General features: G+C 45.1%; 1 protein-coding gene across 1 annotated transcript; it reads left to right on the plus strand.

Moving 5' to 3' along the window:
• The first annotated feature begins 601 nt into the window (after positions 1–601).
• CEP57 (centrosomal protein 57) lies at positions 602–22,249 on the plus strand. The gene is made up of 11 exons (XM_084279106.1): positions 602–657; positions 6,366–6,522; positions 10,274–10,453; positions 10,782–10,903; positions 11,778–11,894; positions 15,810–15,887; positions 18,531–18,635; positions 18,791–18,871; positions 19,473–19,717; positions 20,362–20,506; positions 21,717–22,249. Exons 1-11 carry the CDS (start codon positions 643–645, stop codon positions 21,948–21,950), a joined length of 1,479 nt encoding a protein of 492 aa, XP_084135232.1. The 5' UTR covers positions 602–642; the 3' UTR covers positions 21,951–22,249.
• The last annotated feature ends 2,626 nt before the right edge of the window (positions 22,250–24,875 follow it).

The following is a 24,875-nucleotide window of genomic DNA, read 5'->3' on the forward strand; positions in this document are numbered from 1 at the left end:
GAGGAGGCTCCGTTGCTGCGTGCGGCCCTTGCTGCCCCCACGCCGGGGTCTGCGGGGCGCACTCGGCGCGAGTAAGGCGCTGTAATGCCTTTACCTTCAGAGGTGGTTCTTCTAATTGCCTTGAGCCGAGACGCGGTTTCGGTTTGTACCCGCGTCTTCAGGCGTGTGCCTGGTTTGCAGGGCCAGCATCTCCTTCTGGAACGGGCTGCCCAGGGAGGTTGTGGAGTCTCCTTCCACGGCGATGTTGAAACCCCGTCTGGATGCGTTCCTGTGTGGTTTACCCTGGGTGATCTGCTCTGGCAGGGGGGTTGGACTACATGATCTTTGGAGTTCACTTCCAAGCCCTAACATTCTGTGATTCCCTGTTCGAGGGAAACTCAAGGTGCTGAGCGTAGAGATTGAACGGCCCCGCGCTCTGCCGGTGATGGGTGACAAGAAGAAATGGAGCCTTGGCTCGACAGAGTCTGTCTGACCCTGCAAGGTCATCTCTGATGGGAGCCCAGCTGAGTTTCTTGTTTGACATTGTGGCTTGACGTGTAGCTTGGGAGTCAAGTGGGGGTTTTCGATTGCTTGTTTTTCTTTGTAAGTGGCTGGGCCTTGTGTGATACTCTGCAGGAGTAGAGATTGTGAAAAGGACGTGGAATGACAGCACCCAAGGTATGTCTTGTGAGGATTTGTGGTTTGACGTCCCAATAGCTGCGTGGTGGGCACGCAGCTTGGTGTTCTCCGTTGTGTGTCTCCTCATCCTCTGCAGTGTGGCCCCATATTTACAGCTGCACCAGCAAGAGTGGTCACAGAGCAATTTGAGGACTAGTGGGTCCTTTGTGACTGGTAGATGCTCTGGTGTGCATGGAGGATGTCAGGATGTCTTAATTTAATTAAGCAGCCTGTGTTTAATTAGTAAAGCAAAGCTTTCAGGAAAAAAGCAATTGAAGATATTTTGTACCTGTTGCAAAAAGCAAACATTACGCTTCCTGAACTTTGAAAATAGTTGCTTTTAATACTTTTGGCATACTACAGCAGAAGTTTAACCAAAGCCATACTGTATTATGCCAGTGTTTGGCTATTTCCTTGTGTGCTGTGGTGGGTTGATATAACTAGATGTTGCAGATGTAACTAGAAGTGTTACAGAAATGTAGCACGCTCCTAACTCAGTCCATATCAGGGAGGCACAGGCAGCACTTCAGTTGGCCTCAGTGATAGGGGCTGTTGCTTCTTCCCTGCCCTCCCAGTAACGCAGCACCGAAGCACGAGGGCAGGCTGCCAGTTGAGGTTGTCTCTCCAAAACAGCTATTTTGAAAGCTTTTATAACTGAGTGCTTGGATGTTTTATGCTTGGTGAGCTCAATGCCTGCTTGTTCTGTTTTTTTCCCAGTCCCTACTTAGTTTTCCTGGGTTTTTGTTTTGTTTATTTTTAGCTGAGCGAGAAGGTTGTTGTGTGTCACTTAAAGCTTTGCCAAGATGTTTTTTTCTAATTAATACTTTTTGTTTCTGTTCTGAGCGCCCATATAAGAATTTATAATACACCCACTCTGATTTAGTCCCCTTTTCCAGTGCCAAAACACTGGTACAAGAGGTGCTGACTTGATGCCTTTATACTTCTTTGCTGCAGTTATTGCCTAGATACTTTCTGCTTTTTTTTTTTTTTTTCTTCTCTTTGGTTCTATAGTTTGTTCATAAATCATTATTCTTGCTGGCCAGTCTGTGTATGTTAACAAGAATAACATTAGAGGGTTTTTTTTCCTTTTTCCTACTGAAACAGAGCACTGGGACAGGCTGCCCAAGGGGGTTGTGGAGTCTCCTTCTATGGAGATACTATAGATCCATCTGGACACCTACCTGTGTGATCTGTCCTAGGGAACCTGCTTTGGCAGTGGGGTTGGACTCAATGATCTCTGGAGGTCCCTTCCAACCCCTACAATTCTGTGATTCTGTGAAACACTTGGTATAGCACTGATATTATCAGTCTGTGTGGTTTTTTGTGATACACAGTATTTCTTTACTACATCAGAGAAGTAACAATGTTATGGTAGGTCAGTTTTGCTATCTACACAAGTTGCATGTTTTCAAAAGGGTCTCTCTGCCCCAAGTTGCTGATTCTTATTAGAAAACTTCCCAAATGAGGTTGTGTCTTTTTTTAGCTCCTCCTGAGTGTGTTTAGCCTTTGGGAGCTTCAGGAGGTCACTCACAGGGTGCTACTGGTGTGTTAAGCTACCACTGCTCTGCGCTGTTAGTGTTCCCTTTTGTGTGTTTGAGTAGGCAGGTGGTACACAGTGGTAGCAGCAGTGAATTTTGGATGGTGATGTCCTCAGACCTGTGAAGGTTAAACGTGCTCAGCTCACCACCATTGCGTAATACTGGTGCACTTCAGTCCTTGGGGACTGTTAAGCTGCTTCATTTATGATTATGAGGCTTTAGTGTGGCTTAAGGAAGGAAAGAGAGGAGGTTTCGTTAGCAGGTGCAGCCTGGCTGAGCTTCAGAGCAAACATATAAAGTTCCCTGCTTCCAACATGTATTTTCTTACATCTCAGGACTTTCCCTGAGTGTCACGGTGTGATGCTCCCTGTGAGAATTTCTGAGAGCAGAAACAGACTGAAATGACTTGTAATGATTTGAGACAAAGCGAAGAGCAAAGAATCGGAGCGATATTTGAGTCTGAGGCTTGTGACAGGCAATTCCTTGATGCTGTTTTCATAAACTTTCTCAGGCTTTCACTCAAATGCTGTTAGAAGTCAGTGCTTGTTAAGCAGGATATAAACTGGTCTTTTCCTTAGATGTGCAAGGAATATATACACCTGGTAGCAAGTCATTAGGCTGAAGCAAAGAATGATTGCTATACAGTAGGCAGTAGTTCAGTATGACTTTTTCAGTAGCAGATACCTGTACAAACACTGTTAAACTCAGTGCCTGTACCCTGCTTCCAGGTGAAAATTAGAAGACATGCAACTAGGGGGAAGCCTGTATTTGCTTTGCTTTGTGTAAGTTGGTGTTGAAGTTTATGTGCTAGCTTTTTTGTTTTAGTCTGCTGTTGGCTAGATCAGTGTTACTTGTGCCAGTGAAAACAAACAAAAAGACCATAGTTTGTGGGGAGTTTATGTAATTACTTTAATTCACAGGAAAGATTTTACAGGTGGCAAAAAAAGACATCTTGCAAAATTGTGATGGTGGGAGCCCTGCATCAGTCTTTGATTACAGATTAATTCCCCTTTTCTTTTGACAAGTTTGTGGGGTACCTTTGATTTGAATCAATATCTGCTAAAAACAGGCTCTGCTGTTTGGGCTGCTGAGATTTGTGTTGTTCTTGCTGCATAAAGAAGGTACTATGTCTTGCTTCGTTCTTTTTTATTTTACTGTTTGTTCTTACTCATTATTCTGCACTCAGCAGTTGAGCATCCTGCCATACAGGCGGTATCTTTTCAGGAGTCAGGTGTAGTTCTTACATCACCAAGCAGGCTGCTGTCACTAGGCATTAACATCACATGCTGTACAAAGTTAGCCCAGTGTGGATATGCATGCACACAAAAGTATCTTCAAAGTATTTTTGCTAATATATTCTTAATTAGAGATTAATGTTTTAATTGGCTTTCTGTAGTAGCAAATGCCTGTGTGCAAATTCCAAGAAAAGCACTTGCAGTGTGTAGATTTAATGTCATAACCACAAATTGGAAAGTATTTGGAAAACACTGCATAGAAATACTGATTGAAACATTCAGTGTACTTAAGGCCCCAATTTCCTTGTCCACGGTGAATCACTTTAGAAGAAGAAAGAAGCTGTAAAGAGGCTTTAAATAACTTGCAAGTTTTCTTTATTTTTCCCCCCAGTATTATTTTTCTTCCTCATAATGTAGTTTGGGCTCTTAATTTGCCATGAGATACTTCCACAAATACTTACTGTATTTTAATTTAGGTCACAATATGCTCCCAATAATTAGAATTTGCAAAAGCTTAAGAAAAAACCCAACCTGCTAACATCAGCAATTGCTCAGTTGTCAGCTCAGGGAAGTAAATGCTCTGTGGGAAGCTGTAGGAGCATCGCACCTGCCTGCAGCCCTCTTCCCTTGTAGGTTGCTTTAAACTCTGTTACCAAAATGTTCGGTGGTGGGTACAGGTGAGAGAAATTATTTTGGCCCATTAAAAATAGGCTTTGATATTTTATTTATTTCCTTGGGCTAGGTAGCCAGGTTTTGAGTCAAAACACACAAGTAGCGTGGTCCTTCTGCGTGGAAGAATCTTGTTGGAAAGCACATGGCTTAACGGTGTCCCCACGCACAATGAGTTCACAGCTGGGTGGTTCCTTCTGGTCGTTGCATCATCCAAAGCACAGCAAATGTGTGGAAAGCTGATGGAGGCTGCTGGGAAAGCCGTGGTCTGACATGATGCATCCATGGGTTCTGAGGGAAAGGGTGGATGAAGTGGCCAAGCCACTCTCCATCCTATTGGAGAAGTCGTGGCAGTCTGGGGAAGTTCCCTCTTGAGTGAAAAAAAGGAAACATAAACCTCATTTTTAAAAAGGGAATAAAGGGAGACTTGGGGAACTACAGGTGGATCTCTCTGTGCCTGGCAAGGTCATGGATCAGATCCTCCTGGAGACTGTGCTTTGGCACGTGGAAAGTACAGAGGCAATTGGTGACAGCCAGCATGGCTTCACTAAGGGCAAATTGTGCTTAACGACTTTAGTGGCATTCTACAGTGGGGTTGGTGGATAAGAGAAGAGAGAGACTGACACCATCTGTCTGGACTTGTACTGCGTGATGTCCTTGTGCCTAAGTTGGAGAGACATGGATTTGATGGATGGACCACTCAGTGGATAAGGAATTGGCTGGATGGTCGCACTCAGAGAGTTGTGGTGAACAGCTCAATGTCCATGTGGCACCCAGTGAGGACTGGTGTTCCTTTAGGGGTTGGTGTTGGGACTGGCATTATTAAGCATCTTTGTTGGTAACAAGGGCAGTGGAATCTAGCATGCTTTCAGCAAGTTTGCTGATGACACTGAGCTGTGTGGTGCAGCTGTCACGCTGGAGGGAAGGGATGGCATCCAGAGGGACCTTGACAGGCGGGAGAGATGGGTCTTTGTGAACTGCATGAAGATCAACAAGGCCAAGTGCAAAGTCCTGCACATGGATTGGGGCAATCCCAAGCACAGCTACAGGTTGGGAGGAGAATGGATTGAGAGCAGCCCTGAGAATAAGGACTCGGGGGTGTTGTCTGATGTAAAGCTCAAAATGAGCCAACAACATGGGCTTACAGCCCAGAAAGCCAACTGTGTCTTGGCAGCATCAAAAGGTGTGTGGCCAGCAGGTCGAGGGAGGTGATTCTGTCCCTCTGCTCCACCCTGGTGAGACCCAACCTGCAGCATTGTCTCTGGCTCTGGGGTCCCCAGTACAGGAAAGAGATTGAGGAAGGTGATGAAGATGATCTGAAGTCTGGAGCACCTTTCCTGTGAAGAAAACAGGCTGGGAGAGTTGGGCTGGAGAAGGCTCCATAAAGACATTGCAGCCTTCCAGTACCTTAAGTGGTCTACAGGAAAGCTGGAGAGGGGCTGATTATCAGGAGTGCAGTGACAGGACAAGGGGTAGTGGGTTTAATCTAAAAGAAGGGAGATTTACATAGACATTGGGAAGAAATCCTTCCCTGTGAGGGTGGTGAAGCCCTGGCACAGGGTGCCCAGTGAAGCTGTGGCTGCCCTTGGATCCCTGGCAGTGCTCAAGGCCAGGTTGGATGGGGCTTTGAGCAACCTGGGCTAGTGGAGGGTGTCCCTGCCCATGGCAGGGGGTTGGAAGTAGATGGTCTTTGAGGTCCCTTCCAACCCAAACCAGCCTGTGGTTCTTTCTGTGAAAGGATGTGAAAGATGAAGCCAGTGGAAAAGACGTGCTGGGTCAATGCAGCTGTGAGGGTGCAGTGAGGAGTGACCGTGTCCTCTGCCCCAGCTGCGGTCAGTGAGCTGTTGCATCAGATGAGGAGGTGCAGAGCTGCACTCTGGAGGTCCTGGGTGTGCTTTATTGGGCTGGGCCACCTCAGTACAGTGTCTTGTGTGTTGTAAGTACAATCAGTAGTTAAGGTGGGGGCAGTTTCCCGGCTTACTGTTGTGTTACTTTCGCACAGGGAGCAGAGACTGTATAAATACATGGAGAACAGAAGTGGGACTAGCATGGAAAAGACATTTTCTTTCTGATTGTGATTTTAAGTGCGGGAGGGGGGGTGGATGTGAAAATGACACCACCTAAAGCTGTAAGAAAGGAAATAGAACTTTTGAGGTACCAGAGTCTGCCCAGTAATACTTCTGCACATCATCAGAATTGGATTTTTCTACCTTTGCTCTTGTTGTGACAAACTTGCTGAAGAAATTTTGTTTTGTTTTGTTTTCAGGATGATCTGCAGAAAACTTACAACTCTGTGTCGGGCATGGATGGACTCTCTGCAGCGTCCTTCATAGACTACCCGACGGACAAGCCGTTCCTTAACGCTGACCTGCTGCGCTCCCCGTGGAAGCCGGTAATCCCGTATCCTGAGAGCAACAGCAGAGGTAATAGTTCAGCAAGGTTGTTTGCTCAGCCGTTTCCAGATGGTGTGGTGGAATACTGTGTGTCTACATCTACACAGGCTGCAGTCTTTGTATTCCTTTATAATTTCCCAGGGATGTGCAGATCACCTCTTTTATAGGTCATTTGTGCTTCTCTTTCTGAAGAATACTGAATGAAAACATAATCCTACAGCTGGAGCTCTTGAGAGCTGTAAAAGGGAGGTGGTTGAGTCACCATCCCTGGATGTGTTAAAAAGACAAGTAGATGAGGTGCTCATGGATGTGGTTTAGCATAGGACAAGTACAACTGGACTTGATGATTTTAAAGGTTTTTTCCAACCTAGTGATTCTGTGAAAACTGGCCAACTACTTTGTGGAACTTTTCTGATATGCTTTCTTTGCTCCTTCCTCCAGTCCTCACCCTCAGTCTTTCCTCTCCTGAGTTCACAGCTTGGCTTGAAATAAGGAGACATTAGACCTCAAAATGGTTTGGAGCAAAGGAAGAGGTTTGGTGCTTTTGAAATAGGAGTTCTTCTCTAAGGTGTGCTGAGAGTATTTATCATATCAGAGAAGACTTAGAGCATACACAGAGACTATTATGTAGTGTAGTGCTGAACAAAGATCCCAATGCTAAAAAGGGAGGAGAATTTACTTCCATTTATTCTTCCTTGTTTGTAAGCTATGTCTTCTCCCTCCTTTCCCACTCCAGTTGTGGTGTTCATTTCCAGATAAAGAGTTTTATCTTGCTTGACTTAATGTGAAAAAAAAAACATTCTTGGTGAGTTTTCTGTTGTGTTAAGTGTCATGCAGTGAGATGTGGTCCAGAGCTACAAATACAGGTAAATACAGGAGGTGGTGGGGAGTTGGGAGGCTAGAGCAGGACCAATCCTTTGATGTGAGCTCAGGGTCATTGTGACAAGATTCCCTTTAAGACTGGAGTGTGCCCTCAGCAAATTGTATGGAGGCTTGAGGGTATGAAAAACTCAACATTTTTTTTCCTTATAGGGAGAAAAGTGAAAGATTTAGGATGAATCCTAATATTACTCAAATTAAATAAAAAAAAATCAACATTATATATATATCTCAATATATATATATTCAACAGCATATGTCCCTGTTACAATAATGTAATTAATGTCTGAATTATTAGAGGCTTCTATGTTAATGACCTAATAGAGAAAATTTGGGTTCTTGAGGTAGTGTTCAATATGCAGTAGATGTTCTCACGTGTTCAATGCTCTAAGTTTTGAGTGTGCCACTGACACAAAACTAAAGGAACCTTGTGACAGAGAAAAAAATTGGATGTGCAGGAAAGAGCTTCCTCATGAGTTATTGATGCAGACATGTTTGTGTAGTTTGTGTGGCATAATAACATAACACGTTGCCTTTGTGGCAAACTTTTGACTTGTCAATTTCTTTCAAGCAGGGAATCTGCCACCTCTGAATTAAGTACAGGTGGAGGGGGACAATCTGATAAATGTTGGCTTTGCCCCAGCCAGCAGCCAAGCCCCACCCAGCCACTCGCTCTCTCCTCACTGGTGGGGTGGGGGAGAGAAGCAGAAGAGTGAAAGTGAGAGAACTTGTGGGTTGAAATAAAGACAGTTTAATAGCTAAAGCAAAAGCTCTGCACACAAGCAAAGCCAAACAAGGAATTCATTCCCCACTTCCCATGGGCAGGCAGGTGTTCAGCCATCTCCAGGAAAGCAGGGCACCATCATGCATGATGGTGACTTGGAAAGACAAGTGACATCGTTCCAGATGTCCTCCTTATTCCTCCTTCTCCCAGCTTTTTGTACTGAGCATGACATCATATGATATGGAACATCCCTTTGGTCAGTTGGGGTCAGCTGTCCCACCTGTGTTCCCTCCCAACTCCTTGCACAACCCCAGCCTGCACGCTGGTGGGGTGGGGTGAGAAGCAGAAAAGCCCTTGGCTCTGTGTCATCACTGCTCAGCAGGAACAAAAACATCTCTCTCATCAACACTGCTTTCAGCACAAATCTAAAGCTCAGCCCCATACCAGCTACTGTTAAGAAAACTAACTCTATCCCAGCCAGCTCCAGAACATAAATCATATTCCTTTTTAAATATTATGAAACATTTTTATTTTTAAAAAATTTTTCAGTGAGTATGTACTGAAAATTTAACCCAAGAGTCAAATGATCCAGTATCTTGCTCTTTTTGCTTATGCAAAAATGCTTTAAAAAAATGCAAACATTTTATGGAGCATGTATTTTAGTAAGATTAAGGATGTAGGAATTAACTTCAGATGGGAAAGTAGATTTAATTGTTCTTGGGGATCCTTACCCCTCTTCCCATGCTCTAACTTCAAAACCAAACCAAAATATTGCAAAATCTTGAAACTGAGTACAGTAATTTCTGCTTATTTTGGTTTGAATTTGTGTGGTGTATGTGTGTGTCTCAGCATACACAGTTGGCTTTAATACTCTAATAAATTGTGCTTGGCCTTTGTTCCTTTCTTTAATTGCCTCATTCCTGTATTTTATTAGTCATTACTGTAACTATACAGAGATTTCAGTTTAGCTTAAACAGCAGTAATAAAGCTGTTCATAGTCTTGGCTGTGCTCATTTCAACTGAATCCTGATTATGGGAATGTAAGTAAAGTGAAGTGGGGGCAGCTGGTGACTGCTGCAAACAGGCCAAGCTCTTTGTAACGTCTTCTTAGCTGTGGCTGCTGTCACTCCCTTATTTACTTAGCAGGTAGTTTTTATTGATGTGACACTAATGTGCTCTTCTACATTTCAAGATTTAATGAGTTTTTACTCTGGAAAATTCATACTGATAATTATTTTTCCTCTTTTTGTAATCTGATGCTCAAACAAATAGTCCCAACTTTTCTGTGCTCGTACAAAGGTGGTGCATTTTTTCCCTCTAGAGTGGGCTTAAAGTGACCTTGCAGATTAGTCTGCTGTATGAGTTGTACACACGTTCCTGTGTTTTGCTTTAACAGGGCTATATGGGGAAAGGGCTTATGGCTATGGCTCCCTTTGCAAAATTAAACAATACAGCTAAGAGACGTAGTACATCAGATTACCAGCAGATGGTCTAATTGCAAGGTGATGTGAGTTGTATTACAACTGCTTTTCTTTTTGTGGTGTTGAATACATAAAGGTTTTGTTGAGTAATTGTTAAAGCAGGGAATGGAACAGCAAGAAGGAAGATTGCTCATGCTCAAAGGAGATGCGTGTCTTGGGTGGAGGTGGGGAACACAAGTGCAAAAATAGAAGAATCACAAAAGAGCTGTCACTTAGAGAAATTAAGACTGCTATAGCCTGATAGCTAACCTTTATTCTGCTCAGTGACCATTCCTGGGAATATTGTGTTGGTGTATTTGTTGTGCTAGGATGCACTTTTAGAGGAATCATAAAGAGATCCTACCACTGTTTTAACTGTCTCGTTGCTACCTGTCATTTCCTTCTGATCAAGAGTCTGAAGATGCACTGTTTGCACCTAATCTACAGAATATTTACATGTATTCTGGGAAACAGATGCATCTTTCCCAAATGTTTCAGATGGTGTGCACCAAAGGCATCTATTCATTTGATATTCACTTTAGAATTGGTTGTGGTTTAAAGGGAAGCAGGTTTTAATCCCTGGAAGGGCTTTTAGATGTTGATAAGGAACACGCTGACTTCCTTACATAACCTGCTTTTTATAAAATGTTTCGAGTTCAGTGTTATCTTGAAGTGGTGATTTGGTGATATCTAACAAAAGGTGTTTGTTCAATTACAGCAATATTTTCTGCTCTGAAGAATCTCCAGGAAAAAATTCATCGGCTGGAGTTGGAACGGCTTCAGGCGGAGGAGAATGTGAAGCACCTCAGCAGGGAAACAGCAGATTATAAAAAAGTGCTGAGTGAACAGATGCGACACAAAGAGCATGACAAGACTGAAGTGTCAAAGAGAAATCAAGGTGTCTGCAAACTTTACAGAGATACCACAAAACACCCATGTGGATGAAACTTGAGTTTTAACAATTCATAAAGCTATATTTTAATTTACGTTGTTTGGCATTCTTTACTTCACAGTGACACATGGAGCTACAAAGAAATAGCTTTGAAAGCATAGTTTGTGCTAGGGATTTGCATGCATAGAGAAGTTCTTTGGGCTTAATCAGTGTGTTTCTTTATATGGTCCTTTTTTTTTGTTTGTTTGCTTTTGGACATGTCCTGAAAACATTTAAAAAAAACCCAGGAACAAGCAGTCCATGACTTCAGTTTTCTGCCTTCTGTTATCTTCAGAGCTTGCTTCTCAGCTGGCAGCTGCTGAGTCCCGGTGCAGCCTTTTGGAGAAACAGCTTGACTACATGAGAAAAATGATCCAACATGCAGAAAATGAGAAGCTGCACCTCTTGGAAAAACAGGTGTGTTCTCAAGATTATCTCAGAGTTAAATTATACAAATCATGAGCCGTGTCATGTTGTGTTGTAGTTACTGTCATTCAGATCTTTTAAATGTGGATGTCTGTTTCATCTGGCCTTTATCTACTTAGGTGTGGTAATATCCCTACTTAAATTTCCTGCTCTTGTCAGGACCCTGGTATTTTCTGCCTTTGTGCACCTGGCGCTATAAGGCAGTGTCACAGGCTCTGATATTAAGGAGAATTGTTTGGATCTCTACAACTTGCTGCAGCAGCTCATCCTCATCCCTCAGTGTGGGGGTCCCATTTGCCACTAGGGAAAAAAAAACCACCCTCCCTTTTGTGTTTACACGTTTCAGTGCTGCTTTTTCAGTGCTGCTTTTGCTAAATAGAGGCTGAAATACTAATGCTGTATAAATAATAGTGAAGGGTTTGTTTCCCATTGTCAGTGACCATGAGATTTGCCCTTTATCTAAAATAAACTTGAATTTTGTTTTATAGGAGTACGGATCACCTCTGCCTGTTGGTATCTGTGGCTGTCCTAGTTCAGTCTGTTAAATAACTTATTGAAGAAAAAAATAATTAAGAAAGCTCTCTCTAATGGCTGAGTAATGATGTTTTTACCATGTTAAGTTTGGAGGGAGGAAGAACTGCAGAATTCTCTCATGTCTGAATCTGGTGGAGTGTGAGGTTCCCAGTATAGATGGATCAATGGCACAGTTCCTCCCTAATCGCAGCACCATTGGAAGCTGCACAGAGAAAGTAGTAGTACCTTTGGGCTGTTTGAGCTGCCTTTGTGCTGCAGACAGGAGGCTCACTGCAGATGGTCTTGTTTTATTGTGGTTTTAATTGTTTTCTTTCTCACTTCTCCCCTCAAGGGTTCGTTGGAGAGAGATCGTCTTCTTGATCAATCACATGTTCAGTCTAAATTGGAGAAGCTGGATATGCTGGAAAAAGAGTACAGCAGGCTTACCACGATGCAATCCTTAGCAGAGGTCTGTCATTTCTACTGGATACTCCAGCAGATTTAGCCTATTTATCAGCACTTTATAGCTGCGTGTCAGTAACAGAGCTGAGTAAAACTTTGTGCTGTAGAGAGAGGCAGCAACTAAAAATCTTTCTAAAGCTGAGGTGTGTAAAAACTTGTAGCTATTACTGGAAGCCTCCACAGCCAGGTAGGTTTTATAACACTGTGCTTCATTTAATGTTAACAGTGTCTGCTGGACTTCCTCTCCTGTGGTTAGTTGGTGCATGCAGGGCTGCAGGTGCTGCTGAGCTCCCAGCTTTGCCTTGTATGCTGCTCAATGCTAGTGGGTTTATTCTGTTAGGACCCCAACTGGCCTTAACTCATGGGTTTGGTGTAGTTTTTCTTTTAGCCACTTCTTTTTAAGAAAAGCAGTTTTTATAAATGAATTTGCAGAATTCTGAAGCCTGACATTGCTAGGCCTCCAGTGCTGGCTGGTTCTCAGTGGGCTTGACCCAATCTGCCTCTTCAGGATTCGTTCTGAATCGGTCGCTTTTGCAATTCAGCACGACTGTGCATGATCATGTTCTTCCTGTGTACCATCTCTGGGGTCGGCTTCTGAAATCTGGTCCACCTTCTACCTCTTCCTCCTGCTGTGGAGAAGCCACAAGACTCCCAAGTATGGGATCTACAGAGGGCCTGCCTTCCTCCAAAAGGAGTAGATAGTACATGGTTTGGTTGTGGTCTTGAGGACTGCTCTGGACTAGATGACCTTTAAAGGTCCCTTCCAACCTAACGCATTGTATGACTGCATGGAAGTTGTAAGCCCTTGCCCAGGTGCTCATGTAGATGGTGTTTTCTCAGGGGTATATAAGGAGATGTTTGGTAGTCTAGGTAATTGGTTTGTTGCAGGATCTTCAGAGAGTACAGTAATTCTTGGGAGTCTCTGACCCCATTTTGGTAAGCTGCATGTGTGGAGTAAAAGTGTGCCTGCATATGAGTGTCTCCTGAGCCTTGTTCACTGACAGTAGTAATACGTTCCTCCAGGGTCAGGGTTGAAACTTGGTTAAAGCCCCAGAGAAATCCCTGACTGCTAGCAGCTGGAGTTTGGTGGGGCTGGGCTCTTTCTATTTTTGTGCCTGGCTGGTGAGCATGATTTCAGTGCAACAGTTCTTTTTCTTGCCCAGGATAGAACTAGATGTCTTTGGGCCTTTGTCTTTAGGAATTAGTAGCTGTCACAAATCTGTTCTAGTGGAGCTGGGTGTTAAATTCACACAATTTGTAATTCTAGTAACTGAGAGAAATCTGGATTTAACTCGAGGGCATGTAGCAATAGGACAAGGGATAATGGTTTTAAACTAGAAAGGGAGCATTTAGGTTGGATATTAGGAAAAAGTTCCTCACTATGAGGGTGGTGAGACACTGGAACAGGTTGCCCAGGAGGCCCCATCCCTGGAGATATTCAAGGTCAGGCTTGATGGGGCTCTGAGTGACCTGAACTAGTGAAGATGTCCCTGCGTGCTGCAGGGGGGTTAGACTAGATGACCTCTAAAGGTCTTTTCCAATCTACCACATTCTATGATTCTAAGGTCATTTTTCTTGTGATGCTTTTGCTGTCACGAACTGTTCCCTGATCGACAGTCCTTGCAGACTGTTTCTACTTGAGCATCCATGTGTGAAGCATTACCTCATGATCCTGAAAGGGTGACTGCACACTTCTTAAAACAGTTTATCTATTGCCTCTGATCTCTGTTTTATTTGTGGTAAGAACACAGGAACATTTGCAAGTTTACTTTGAAGCAAGTAGATAAGAGAGGCTGTTTCTATAGGTGGTGTGCTGAATGGATGGAAAGTGGTGAGATGACTGCTTGTGAGCCAGCAGTGATTTGACTACTGCTGATTTCAGATGTGCCACTGGAGCACAGGTTGTGTGGGGGTCCTACCAAGAGCATTTCATCTCGGCAGAGCCACTGTCTGGCCCTATGAGAATTAAGTATTAACTTCAGACGGTTTGTCAGCATGAATATTGGTTGTAAAAAGGAACTGCTGAGGCTGGCATTCATGTGACATGCTCCTAGTTGGAGTACTTGTGCCAGAAAATGCTTCTGAGGTATGTTTACTTCAATCCTGCAGTCTCTGTACAGCTGAGAGAGGGTCTGAACATGTCTGTGCCCGAGGATGGGATTTAGGGGATGGGTTTGTACCCTAAAAGTGCTCTTTGGGCTCTGGTCGTGTGTGTGACCAGGCGGACAGAATTTGAACAGTTGTGTGTACCACATGTTTTGAAGAACTGTAATTAGTAATTGATCCTAATGCTGACAGAGTTAATAAAACCCCACTGTACCATGAACAACAGAAATAACAAATCTTCACATTCTGTTTTGGCTGTATGCTACCTGCACCCCTAGTTTTTCCTCTGGCCTCTAATTCCCAGGTGGTGAGAAGTAATGAGCAGGTGCTAATTTGCAAGGTGGTGAAACAGAGGGGTAAAACCTGTCTTCACACTGGAGACATTTGTTCTCTGGTGGAACTAATCTGGCTGTTTATCCCAGCAGCCAGTCTTTCAGAAACAGAGGTGTTCTGTGTCTTTGAGGTCCTGTACCGTTCTGTCTTCATTGGTTAAAGCTGTTGGAAATTTATTTCAGAGACATCTGGAAGGATGAGTGAGGTGATTGTGTGAAACTGAATTTCCCTTAGAGAATGGTCAAAAAGAAATAGCCACTGAAATATTTTCGTAGGGGGGGTTGGAACTAGATGATCTTTCTGATCTCTTCCAACCCAAAGCATTCTCAGATTCTATGATTTCTGGGTTTTCCTAGAATTTTTTTTCAGCATATATTGAAAACATCATGTGCTGTAAAGGGCAGAGGATTTTAAGTTTCTTAGAATATATCTGATTGGAATGAAGAAAACATAATTAGTTAAAAGGGTTCTTTTATTCAACAGGAAAAGTTGGTTCCTTTATACAGTGCCCTTGTCCCCAGTGTTTGTCCAGGGTTTTTCCTTTTAAGGCCTTTGTTTAGCAGCTGGTTACAGGAATTTTGCAGGTAATGCTTAAGTAAAACAGATTTGAAATAGTTACTATGTCAGCAGAGGGGGTTTATGAACAAAACCAGGAGTGTACAAATACAGCTGTTAGGTTGAATTGCATGCTGTTCTGGCTTAAGGTTGATTACTGTCTTTGGGGTGGGGGGGGAAGAAGTTGTTTTGTTTCACAGACCTCTGGGTCGTGTTTTCACTCTGCTGTATAAATCCAGAGTTATTTGATAACTCACACTGGGAGTGTAAGCAAGCGAATCCTGCTTTGTCTTGCTGGAACGTTTACAAAGAAATGTGGGCCTTTCCCCTTAACCTTTTTCTTTGAGAAGGGCTTTCAGAAGAGTTCTTACATCTTTTAACCACAGAAAGATGAAACCCCTTCAGTTTGCTTAAAGAAATCTCACAGGTGTCTTATAAACTTACCTTTCTCATCCTAGGAATTTCTGAGCATGTGGTCATCATCTTGTCTTTTTAAGATACAGGTTATTAGACAAAATACCTGTAGTGGTCTAAAAAAAAAGGCAAGTTTATTGGTTTGTACTGATACAAAGAGATATTAGTCCTTTTGTACTACACAGTCTTTCAGGGTAAAGTACACAAAACCTACTTTCTACATGGTGGTCTTTTTACAGCTGAAGAGAAAGCCCTCTCTGTTGCTCTCCTCATAGGCTGTGACTTAAATTCAGATACCAGTTGTGGAAGTAAAATTAGAAAAATTAAGCTTTAAGCATAGGCACTTGCTTGCTGTGTTTCTGCCTCTGCAGTCATTCTAATGATGAAGTCTTTGCTTTAAGTCATAAGTTGAGCTGAAATACTGTTGCTCAACCTCTTAGTATTGTTGGCTTCAGGAAAAAAAAAAGACTAGTTTTATTAGTAAATGCTCTTATTTTTATTCCATTTTGCCTAGAAAAAAATGAAAGAGCTGGAACAGAAACTTCAGGAGGAAGAACATGCGAGGAAGCTTGTTCAGGACAAAGCAGCAGAGGTAACAAACAGGAAATTGCTTTTGTACTCTTTATGCTGTAATTAGCTCTTCTTCCTTCAGCTTTTTGAGTAACTTGCTGAAAGTGCTTCCCTTATGTGGAATGAAAACCTTGTTTTAGTGTGGGGTGGTTTAATTTTTGGTTTGGGTTTTGCCCCTTCTCTCTGAGGTGCCAAACGTTCTGAAGTTCTCTGAGCTTTTTGGAAGCCTTTTTCCAGTGGTACCTGTACACTGAAGCTTGATTTCTTTTATTGAAGAAGCTAGTTGAAAGAGGAGTAGAAGTTCAGATTAACTCATGTTAGTCCGAGATGTACAAGGAACTCTGCTTTAAATATAACAAGGTCAACAAGGGTGCTCCCTGGTTCATAATTTTAACTAGAAATGTTGTAGGAGGAGGCAAAAAAAGAGGTGATATACTGTTAGTTATAAGCCAGTAACTACACCAGTGCTAACCTTGCTGCATTTAGTTCATTCAATAGTCATCACATGCTGAAGAAGTATGTTGGCCTGAGTTCGGAGGGGGAAGCTGTCTCAAATAATTATCAAGAATTGCTTGTAAATTATTCTAGTTACAGTTAGTTAGGAGATGATTTCTAAAGCCATGTGAGGAGGGTTGACCCAGGCTGGAGGCCAGGTTCCCCCCAAAGCCACTCTATCCCAGCCCTCCTCAGGTGGACAGGGAAGAAGAGATACAAAGAAAGGCTCATGGGTCAAGATAGGGATCGGGAAAGATCCCTCACCAGTTGCCCTCATGGGCAAAGCAGACTGGATTTTAGAAAAAAAAATTATTACTAATGAAATCAGAGCAGGGTAATAAGAAATAAAATCAAATTTTAAAACACCTCCCCCCACCCCTCCCTTCTTCCCAGGCTCAGCTTCACTCCCTGTTTCTCTCCCTCCTCCCCCCAGCAGCACAGGGGGATGGGGAATGGGGATTGGGATCAGTTCATCACCTGTCTATGCCACTCCTTCCTCCTCAGGGGGAGGACTCCTCATACTGTCTCTGCTCCAGCCTGGGGTCCCTCCCATGGAAGACAGTCCTCCATGAACTTCTCCAATGTGAGCCCTTTCCATGGGCTGCAATTTCCTTGGGCACCAGCATGAGTCCCATCCATGGGGTGCAGACCTTCAGAAACAGACTGCTCCAGGGTGGGGTCCCCATGGGGTCACAAGTCCTGCCAACAAACCTCATCTAGGGTGGGCTCATCTCTCAGAATCACAGAATGATAGGGGTTGGAAGGGACCTCTGGAGATCATCTAGTCAAACCCCCTGCCGGAGCATCCAGGTGGATTTTTGAATGTCTGCAGAGATGGAGACTCTACAGCCTTTCTGGGCAGTCTGGCCCAGGGCTCTGCCACCCTCACAGTAAAGAAGTTCCTCCTCATGTTTAGGTGGAACTTTCTAGATGAAAGTTTGTGCCTATCGCCTCTTGTCCTGTCATTGGGCACCACTGGAAAGACTGTCCCCATCCTTCTGACTCCCACCCCTAAAGAAGCATTGGTAAGATATCAGGGCCCTCAGTCTTCTCTAGGCCAAAAAGTCCCAAGTCCCTCAGCCTCTCTTATTAAAAAAATGTTCTACTCCCCTCATCACCTTTGTAGCCCTTTTTTGTACCCTCTCCAGTAGCTCCCTGTCCTTCTTGAACCAGGGAGCCCAGAACTGCACACCGTATTCCAGGTGAGGCCATGGGCTGCAGGTCCTGCTACAAGCCTGCTCCAACATGGGCTTCCCACAGGGTCACAGCCTCATTTTGGTGTCACCACCTCCTGCAGCATGGGGTCCTCAATGGGCTGCAGGTTGATATCTGCTCCTCTGTCACCTCCATGGTCTTCTTCACAGGCTGCAGAGGAATCTCTGCTCTGCTGCCAGAATCACCTCCTCCCCCTCCTTCACGGACCTTGATGTCTGCAGAGTTTCTTACATCTTTTCACTCCTCTCCCTGGCTGCTGTTAGTTTGGTTGGTTTTACCTACTTAACTGTTATCCTAGAGGCACCATCACCATGGCTGATGGTCTCATCCTTGCCCAGCAGCAAGTCTGTTTCAGAGCCAGCTGGTATTGGCTCTGTTGGACACGGGGGAAGCTTCTTGCAGTTTTCTCAGAAGCCATCCCTGTAGCTGCCCTGCTATCAAAACCTTGCCATGCAAACCCAAAACACTGCCACAGTTTCCTCTTGGATGCAGCAGCAAAGTGTGGAGCTCACTGGTGAAACTAAGAGTCCCAACCTTACCTCTTCCAGTGTTAGTTGTAGTTTGGTTGTGGTAGTTTTACTGTCAGACTTAACAGAGCAGGAAGAGTAGCTGTCTGTTAGCTCTATCCCACCGGATCTATTGAGCAGGGTTGGGTGACTTGACTTCCCTAATATTCTGTCAGGTATAAAGCACAGGTGATGCTCTGGCCCTTGCCAGCATCAGAGCAATACAGTGAGACTAATTCTCTAACTAGGATTAACGGTGAGTAGTGCTACCAGAGGAAGTATTCTTACTCAAGCCTAAATTCAGCTTGGACTGCAGAAGCATTCTAAAAGCTTGCAGCACTTGCTTTCAGAGAGCCTGTGTTTGTAACACTCCTCTTTTGCAGTTCTCAGCTTACTCTGGCTATCTGGTAATGTACTTCCAGTAACTCCCCTTATTCCCTCAATTAAAGCTTCAGACAGGCCTGGAAACCAACAGACTACTGATTCAAGCAGCATCGCCACTGCTTTCTCCTAAAGCAAGAAGACCCAAGAAGAAAACAAAACAGCCAGAGCAGGTAATATTGGGGGGAAGAGAAGGGCAGTTCCTGAGGAATTAAATAAGGGTGTGTGCATGCAGTCAGGAAGACAGGTTGCTTTTTATTACAAAGCAAAGGGGAAATGGGTTTGCTGTAGCATCATCTTGGATAAACATTTTTCTCTTTCCTTCCAGAAATGCTCTGTTACAAGCCATCTCACGACACAACCCCATTACAGACTTTGTCTGGGTGATGTGCCCTTTGTAGCTGGGAAGGTGAGCTGCTTAATTCCAAAGCTTCCTGCTCCGTGGCTTTAGCTTGGTGCGCTCCTGACACCCAGTGGTCAGATCATCTCATTTTCTTGGACTCTCCCAGTTTGTCTTCAGCCAGTTATGGATATTCAACAAGCCTCTCAAAGTGGCATTTCCAAGAATGGGCGGTCTTAATGCTGCTGGACAAGCTGTTCTTGTTAGTTTCTATTTGCTCAAACCAAAAAAATGCATTCTTGGCAGCAAACACAAAATGCCATTACGTGGTCCCCATTATTATCATAGGCACAGCCTGGTTTGGGTTGGAAGGGAGCTCAGTGATCATCTAGTGCCGCCCACTGCCATGGGCAGGAACACTCTCCATTAGCCCAGGTTGCTCAAAGCCCCATCCACCTTGGCCTTGAACGCTGCCAGGGATTCAGGGGCAGCCACAGTTTCCCTGGGCACCCTGTGCCAGGGCCTCACAGCCCTCACAGGGAAGAATTTCTTCTTTATATCTAAATTAAATCTCCCCTCATCCTGCTGTTACGTGCGCTTGTAAAAAGTCCCTCTTAGCTCTCCTGTATTACTGAGTAGGTTGGTGACAGTGCTGTTCTTCCTTTTCCAGTCTACCAGTCCCAGTCATTCAGTTGGTGCCAATGTGCAGCATGTCCTACACCTGATGAAGCAGCACACAAAAGCTTTGTGTAACAGCCGTGTTGTAAATGACACTCCACTAGCAAAACCCCTCAGTGCCGATCACCCTGCCAGCAAGAGCAGAAGGTCATCCCTGCCAAAGGAATCTTCTTCATCCCGGGAAGAGCTCTCAGAAGTGCTGCTGACGTTACAAGATGAATTTGGGCAGATGAGTTTGTGAGTTTGGCATATTCTCCATTGCAGTTTGTGAATGCAGGCGGTTTGTAGTTTTGCCCTTTGCTTTAAAGTTGGAAGTTTTTTCCTGAGGGAGGATTTAGTTTTGGGAAGTCAGTGGCATGTAGTACCTCTGTCCTGATGGCTGTGGAGGCTGTCATTTCTCCTTGCAGCTAAAATCTGGGCTGCATCCCTGTTCTTACGGGGGATGTCAGATTCGTGAGGGCTCAGGGGGAAGTGTGGTAACAGCCTGTGGTGCGATGGACAAACGCTCCCTCTGAGGACAGCTTCACTAGTCACACTGCTCGTTAGCAGAACATGGACTGTGACCCTGTCGTACAACTGTGGTGTTTAGAGACACGAAATAGTACCTGAGTGAGCGCTGGTACCTCCCCCTCAGGGGGCTGTGTGGTCATTTTGAGCGTGAGCTACTTATGCTTTTGAGGCTTCACGTTAGAGCAGGATGTGCTACTGCAATCGTGCTGCTAACCAGCAGAACTTTCCTTTCTGGTTTGTTATGGCACGGTGATCGTGTCTGGCTGCTGATGCTGTGGTATCCTAGAAGTGTAACTTCAGAGCTGGGTGCACAAGCACTAGAAGCAGAGGGAGACTGATGCAAGCTTTGTTGTGTCTGAATTCCATGCTAGTGATCACCAGCAGCTGTCAAAGCTTGTCCAGGAGGCACCAACCGTTGCAGTGAGAGAAGATCTGGAGAGGGACCTTGAGGCACTGGTGGGAAAGATGGAAGCAAAGGCAGACCAGATCAGCAAAGTCCGGAGGCATTGGTTGCAGGTGAGTTACTTATGACCACGCTCATGCTTCTATCTTAGGATATAATGCAAAAACCTCCTTACCTGAGCAGCAGTTGAGTAAAGCAGAAGTAACTACTGGAGAGCAGTAACGCTTAGGTTTAGCTTTGCTGTCCCAAAGTTAGTCTGCATACCTCCCTCTTTTTATTCCAGTATTTCTGCAGGCGTATCCTTTTGGTCTTGCCATGTCACCCTTGTGCCCATGCTTCATCCTGTCCTGGGCAGAGCTTTTGTATCTGCTCCTGCATTGCATTTTACTCTCCTCTCATCCCCAAAACAGGGAAGACTGTCTGCTGTGCGATAGCAAGTCCCACAGTATGGAAAGGCAGCGTAATCTGGCTGGGCAATGCACATGATGAGAGAGAGCAGAGAGCTGAAAGGTGTCAGTCTGCTTCCTGGGCCTGTGGTGGTCTGTCAGGGAGGTGTTTCTGGCGGGATGTCTGATGTGTCGGGTGATACCTGTGTCCTGATTGGTCACCTCACTCCTGGCATGTTGAACCAAAGCAAGATGAGGTGCCTAGTGACACCCACCTGCGCAGGTAGTGGGGGAAAGCCCTCCTGAAATCCTGCTCTTCACATTGAGTTTAGAGTAACTTGAACTGTATTTAGAGAGATTCCTAGATTCACCGAATCATTAAGGTTGGAAAAGACCTCCAAGATCATCTAGTCCAACTGTGCCCCTACCTCCTATATTACTCACTAAACCATGTCCCTAAGTACCTCATCCAACCTTTCCTTGAACACCCTGAGTGATGGTGACTCCACCACTTCCCTGGGCAACACATTCCAATGCCCAACCACTCTTTCTGAGAAGCAATTTATCCTTATTTCTAACCTGAACCTCCCCTGGTGCAACTTACACCATTGTCCTATTGCTACTTATCTGTGAGAAGAGGCTGACCCCCAGCTCATCACAACCTCCTTTCAGGTAGTTGTAGAGAGCAGTAAGGTCTCCTCTGAGCCTCCTCTTTTCCAGGGTAAACAGTCCCAGTTCTCTCAGCTGCTCCTTGTCAGACTTGTGTTCTAGACCCTTCACAGCTTCATTGCCCTTCTCTGGACACCCTCCAGGGCCTCAATGTGGGTGGTGGGATGGTGGGATGAGTGGTGGGATGTTTCAGCTGCCTGAGAGAACTGTACAACCTAAACTGAAATGAGGACACTACTTCATGTTTTCTGTCGGGTTTCTTTTTCAGCTGGAGAGACTTAAGAGGGAATGCAAGTCCAAAAAGACTTCTGCTAAGCAAATAAAAGACAGCAGGTTCCCTGTTAGTGAGGTCAAAGTAACAACCACAGTGACTACAAAAGGGAAGAATGCTGGTCCCATCAAAGTGAAACCTGGAGAGAAGAGTCGGAAGAACCTTCAGCTGTTGAGAGACATGCAGACCATACAGACCTCGCTACAGAAAGATGATATCAGCTGGGACTGACTGTTCTGCAGGAGACATTTGTGACACCGATCCCATCACACTTCCTCACGTTCTGGATATAAAGCACCTGCCTTTCTTGCTGTGTGAAAGAGACTGCTGTATGCTACCTGCACTTTTGAAATGCAGGCCCTTAACTCCATCCCTGGGTTTGGTTATGTATGTATATATTATGGTCTAGCTTAAAACACATTCCATTTTTAAGGTACCCAGCCACTGAATGCAACCGTAGGTCTCCAGTGGTTCCTTCCATGTGGTGGTTCCAGCAGCCCCTCCGTTGTCTCTGAGCACCACACGCCTCTGTGGGTTGGTGTCTGTGACATGCCCGTGCGGTTTCGCGCTGCCGTTGAGCCGCGTGTTGGGAGGCCGCTGGGGAAAGCGATGCAGTGGCCTCAAGCATTAAGGGCTTGTGTCAGTTCTGCTCTGTGGGCAGCTGCAGCATCTGAGGGAGAACAGGTAACCCCTGTTCACACATTACAGGAGTTCTGTGGAACCTTCCTGGTGTCAGTCAGTACTGATGGCAGTGGCGGGTTGAGTACTGAAAAGGAGCGAAGTAACTTTCCTGGATTACTTTGCCTGGTGACTGGCTGCATTCCTTGGCAGTCTGAAGAGTGAAACCTTTCTGCAGAAGTCCTGCTGTATGACACAGCGGTAGGATGGGGGATGATATCCTCTCTCCTATCCCACAGGTTTGGGTGGCAAAGGAGCGAGATAAACTGCAAGGGTTTGACCCTGCAAGTGCCCTGATCATGCCATTCCATCCTGGCCTCTTGCTTTTAGCTTGAAATACGTGCTTTGAGCATCTGCCCTGGTAGTGGTGCTGTTCACTTGCACAGCTGAGTAAATGTTATTTATTATGTTAATAATGTAAAGCATTTCCTATCAATGGAATGTAGAGAAGACTGAGATTATCTGCTGGTACAGCTGGGAAGTAGTGCCAGCTTGGCCTGTTGAATGAATCATGGGAACACAAGCACCCTGGCTTACCTCAGAGCTTGCTGCAGCACCATGCCCTATCCAGTGCGCTGCTGGTGCACACCTCCCTGGCTAGGGTGAAGAGTATAAGCAAACTGGGAGAACTGGTGAGCATTGGAGTTGTCCACCCTTCCCTGGAGCCGATGGGCAGGGGCTGGAGGATCAGCACAGGCACGAGGGATTTTGTTTTTAATTTTCTGTAGGTGATCCACTCCTCTCCAGGGCACAAGAGGTTTTAGCTGTGAGGGGAGAAATGTGCTGTTAACCAGACTTGGAGCCATCTCTGTTAACTTTTAGAGATGTGGGCTGAAGGTAGTTGGGAGAGCAGCTCATCCCAGAGGTTCCTCTAGACCAGTAGCTGAAGCTGCTCTCAGGAATTTTACTTGGGAGGGGGCTGGGGTTTAGCTGCTCAGAGGTGGGAGAACTCCAGCACTGCCTCTGGCTGCCTTAGCTGAGCTGGATGCAAGTGCTGGAGGCTCAGGAGTCCTTCAGGCTCCATATTTGCCTCACATAGGGAGGGAGGTGCCCAAGTTGGGATAAAGCCTACTAGGGGTGGGAGCTTCAAGGAGCAGGTGTTGAGCTGATCCCAAGTCATCCCAGTGAACCTGGGTTTAACTGGAGTTACACAGAAAAATGTGCCTCCTGCTTTTACGTGGATGTTGCTGTGCTGACGCGCTGTAAAGTGCCAGAGTTGTTTGGGCTCTTTCTAATTGTGGAATTATTTCTGTAAGGCTGAGCAGCTTCACACTGTGTCTGTGCTCACACTGGTCTGTGGAGGGCAAGAGAAACTTGTCCAAAGATCAACTTTTGTTTCCCTGTCCTCAATTTCAGCACCTGAACATGAGTGTCTTGCAAAACCATCTGCAGAAGAGCAGGAGAGGTTTGGGTTCCATACTTCCCCTGCTGTTTTATTAATGTTTGTGTGTCCTACGTGTCCTTCAGGGAGCCGTGCAGTTGAAAGTAAGAACACAGGAACCTTTCCCATTTATCCATTTTTATTAGTGTTAAGGAAACCAACAGCTTTCATCAAGAAACAAAATATACACACGTAGTCAGTTTGCTAATAGAGAATAATACTATGAACCATCTTGTATAGCGATTGTACGCAAGAGCAGATCTGCTCTTAAACCTCAAAGCAAATCCCAGTCCTTTAGAAGGTGTTTTGGGGGGGTCCTGTGCACTTGTTGACCCATGAGGTCTCAGGCCCCCTGTAACAAACGCCATGATGCTGTACAGCCGGTGATGCGCCCTGTTGGAAGGTGGCTCTGGATTTCTGTGGCAGTACTGAGACACTGGTTATGGGGAGCAGAAATGGAAACTGGGGGGGGGGTGGGGTGGGAAGCAGTATTACTGCCCCAGAAGGAATGTGGCTTTCGAAGGGTAGTTTCTTATGTGTAAATGAGTCTGCTCTTGTACTCTTGGGAATACTCTCTATGTGTGAGACAGCTGGGTGATGGGTGCGTTGAACAGGCAAGCACACTCTGGGAGCCTGTCCTGACAGCAACACAGGAGCCCAGATCAAGCAGGGCATGGAGGAGAAGCAGTCTGGAGTAAAGATCTCACACACACGTAACTTCCTTTGCTGTAAGCCCTATCATCTTCTACAACCCCAACTCATCTGTTGGGATGAGCTGCAGGGCAGTCACCGTTTCACCAAATGTGTTTTTATCTCCACTTCTGCAGTAAAATCTTGTATTAAAATTGAATCTGGCTTAAGGTCAGTCAAGTGATGTCAACGGGCGAAGTGTGCTGAGGAAGGACCTAAGCTGAGGGCTTGGAAACTGGCTGAGCTGTTGAGTCTACCAGAAGAACCTTCAGTAGCAGTTGCAAGGCAGGCAGAAAGGCTTCTTTGGTTGATAGACAGTTGCTTCCATTAGTTAACGGAAACCTGAAATCCGTTAAGTACGCTGCGAAGCTCCTGCACAGAAGTACTGATGGCTAATTCCTACCCAA

Source organism: Gallinula chloropus (assembly GCF_964237585.1).
Source record: "Gallinula chloropus genome assembly, chromosome: 1".
NCBI lineage: Eukaryota > Metazoa > Chordata > Aves > Gruiformes > Rallidae > Gallinula > Gallinula chloropus.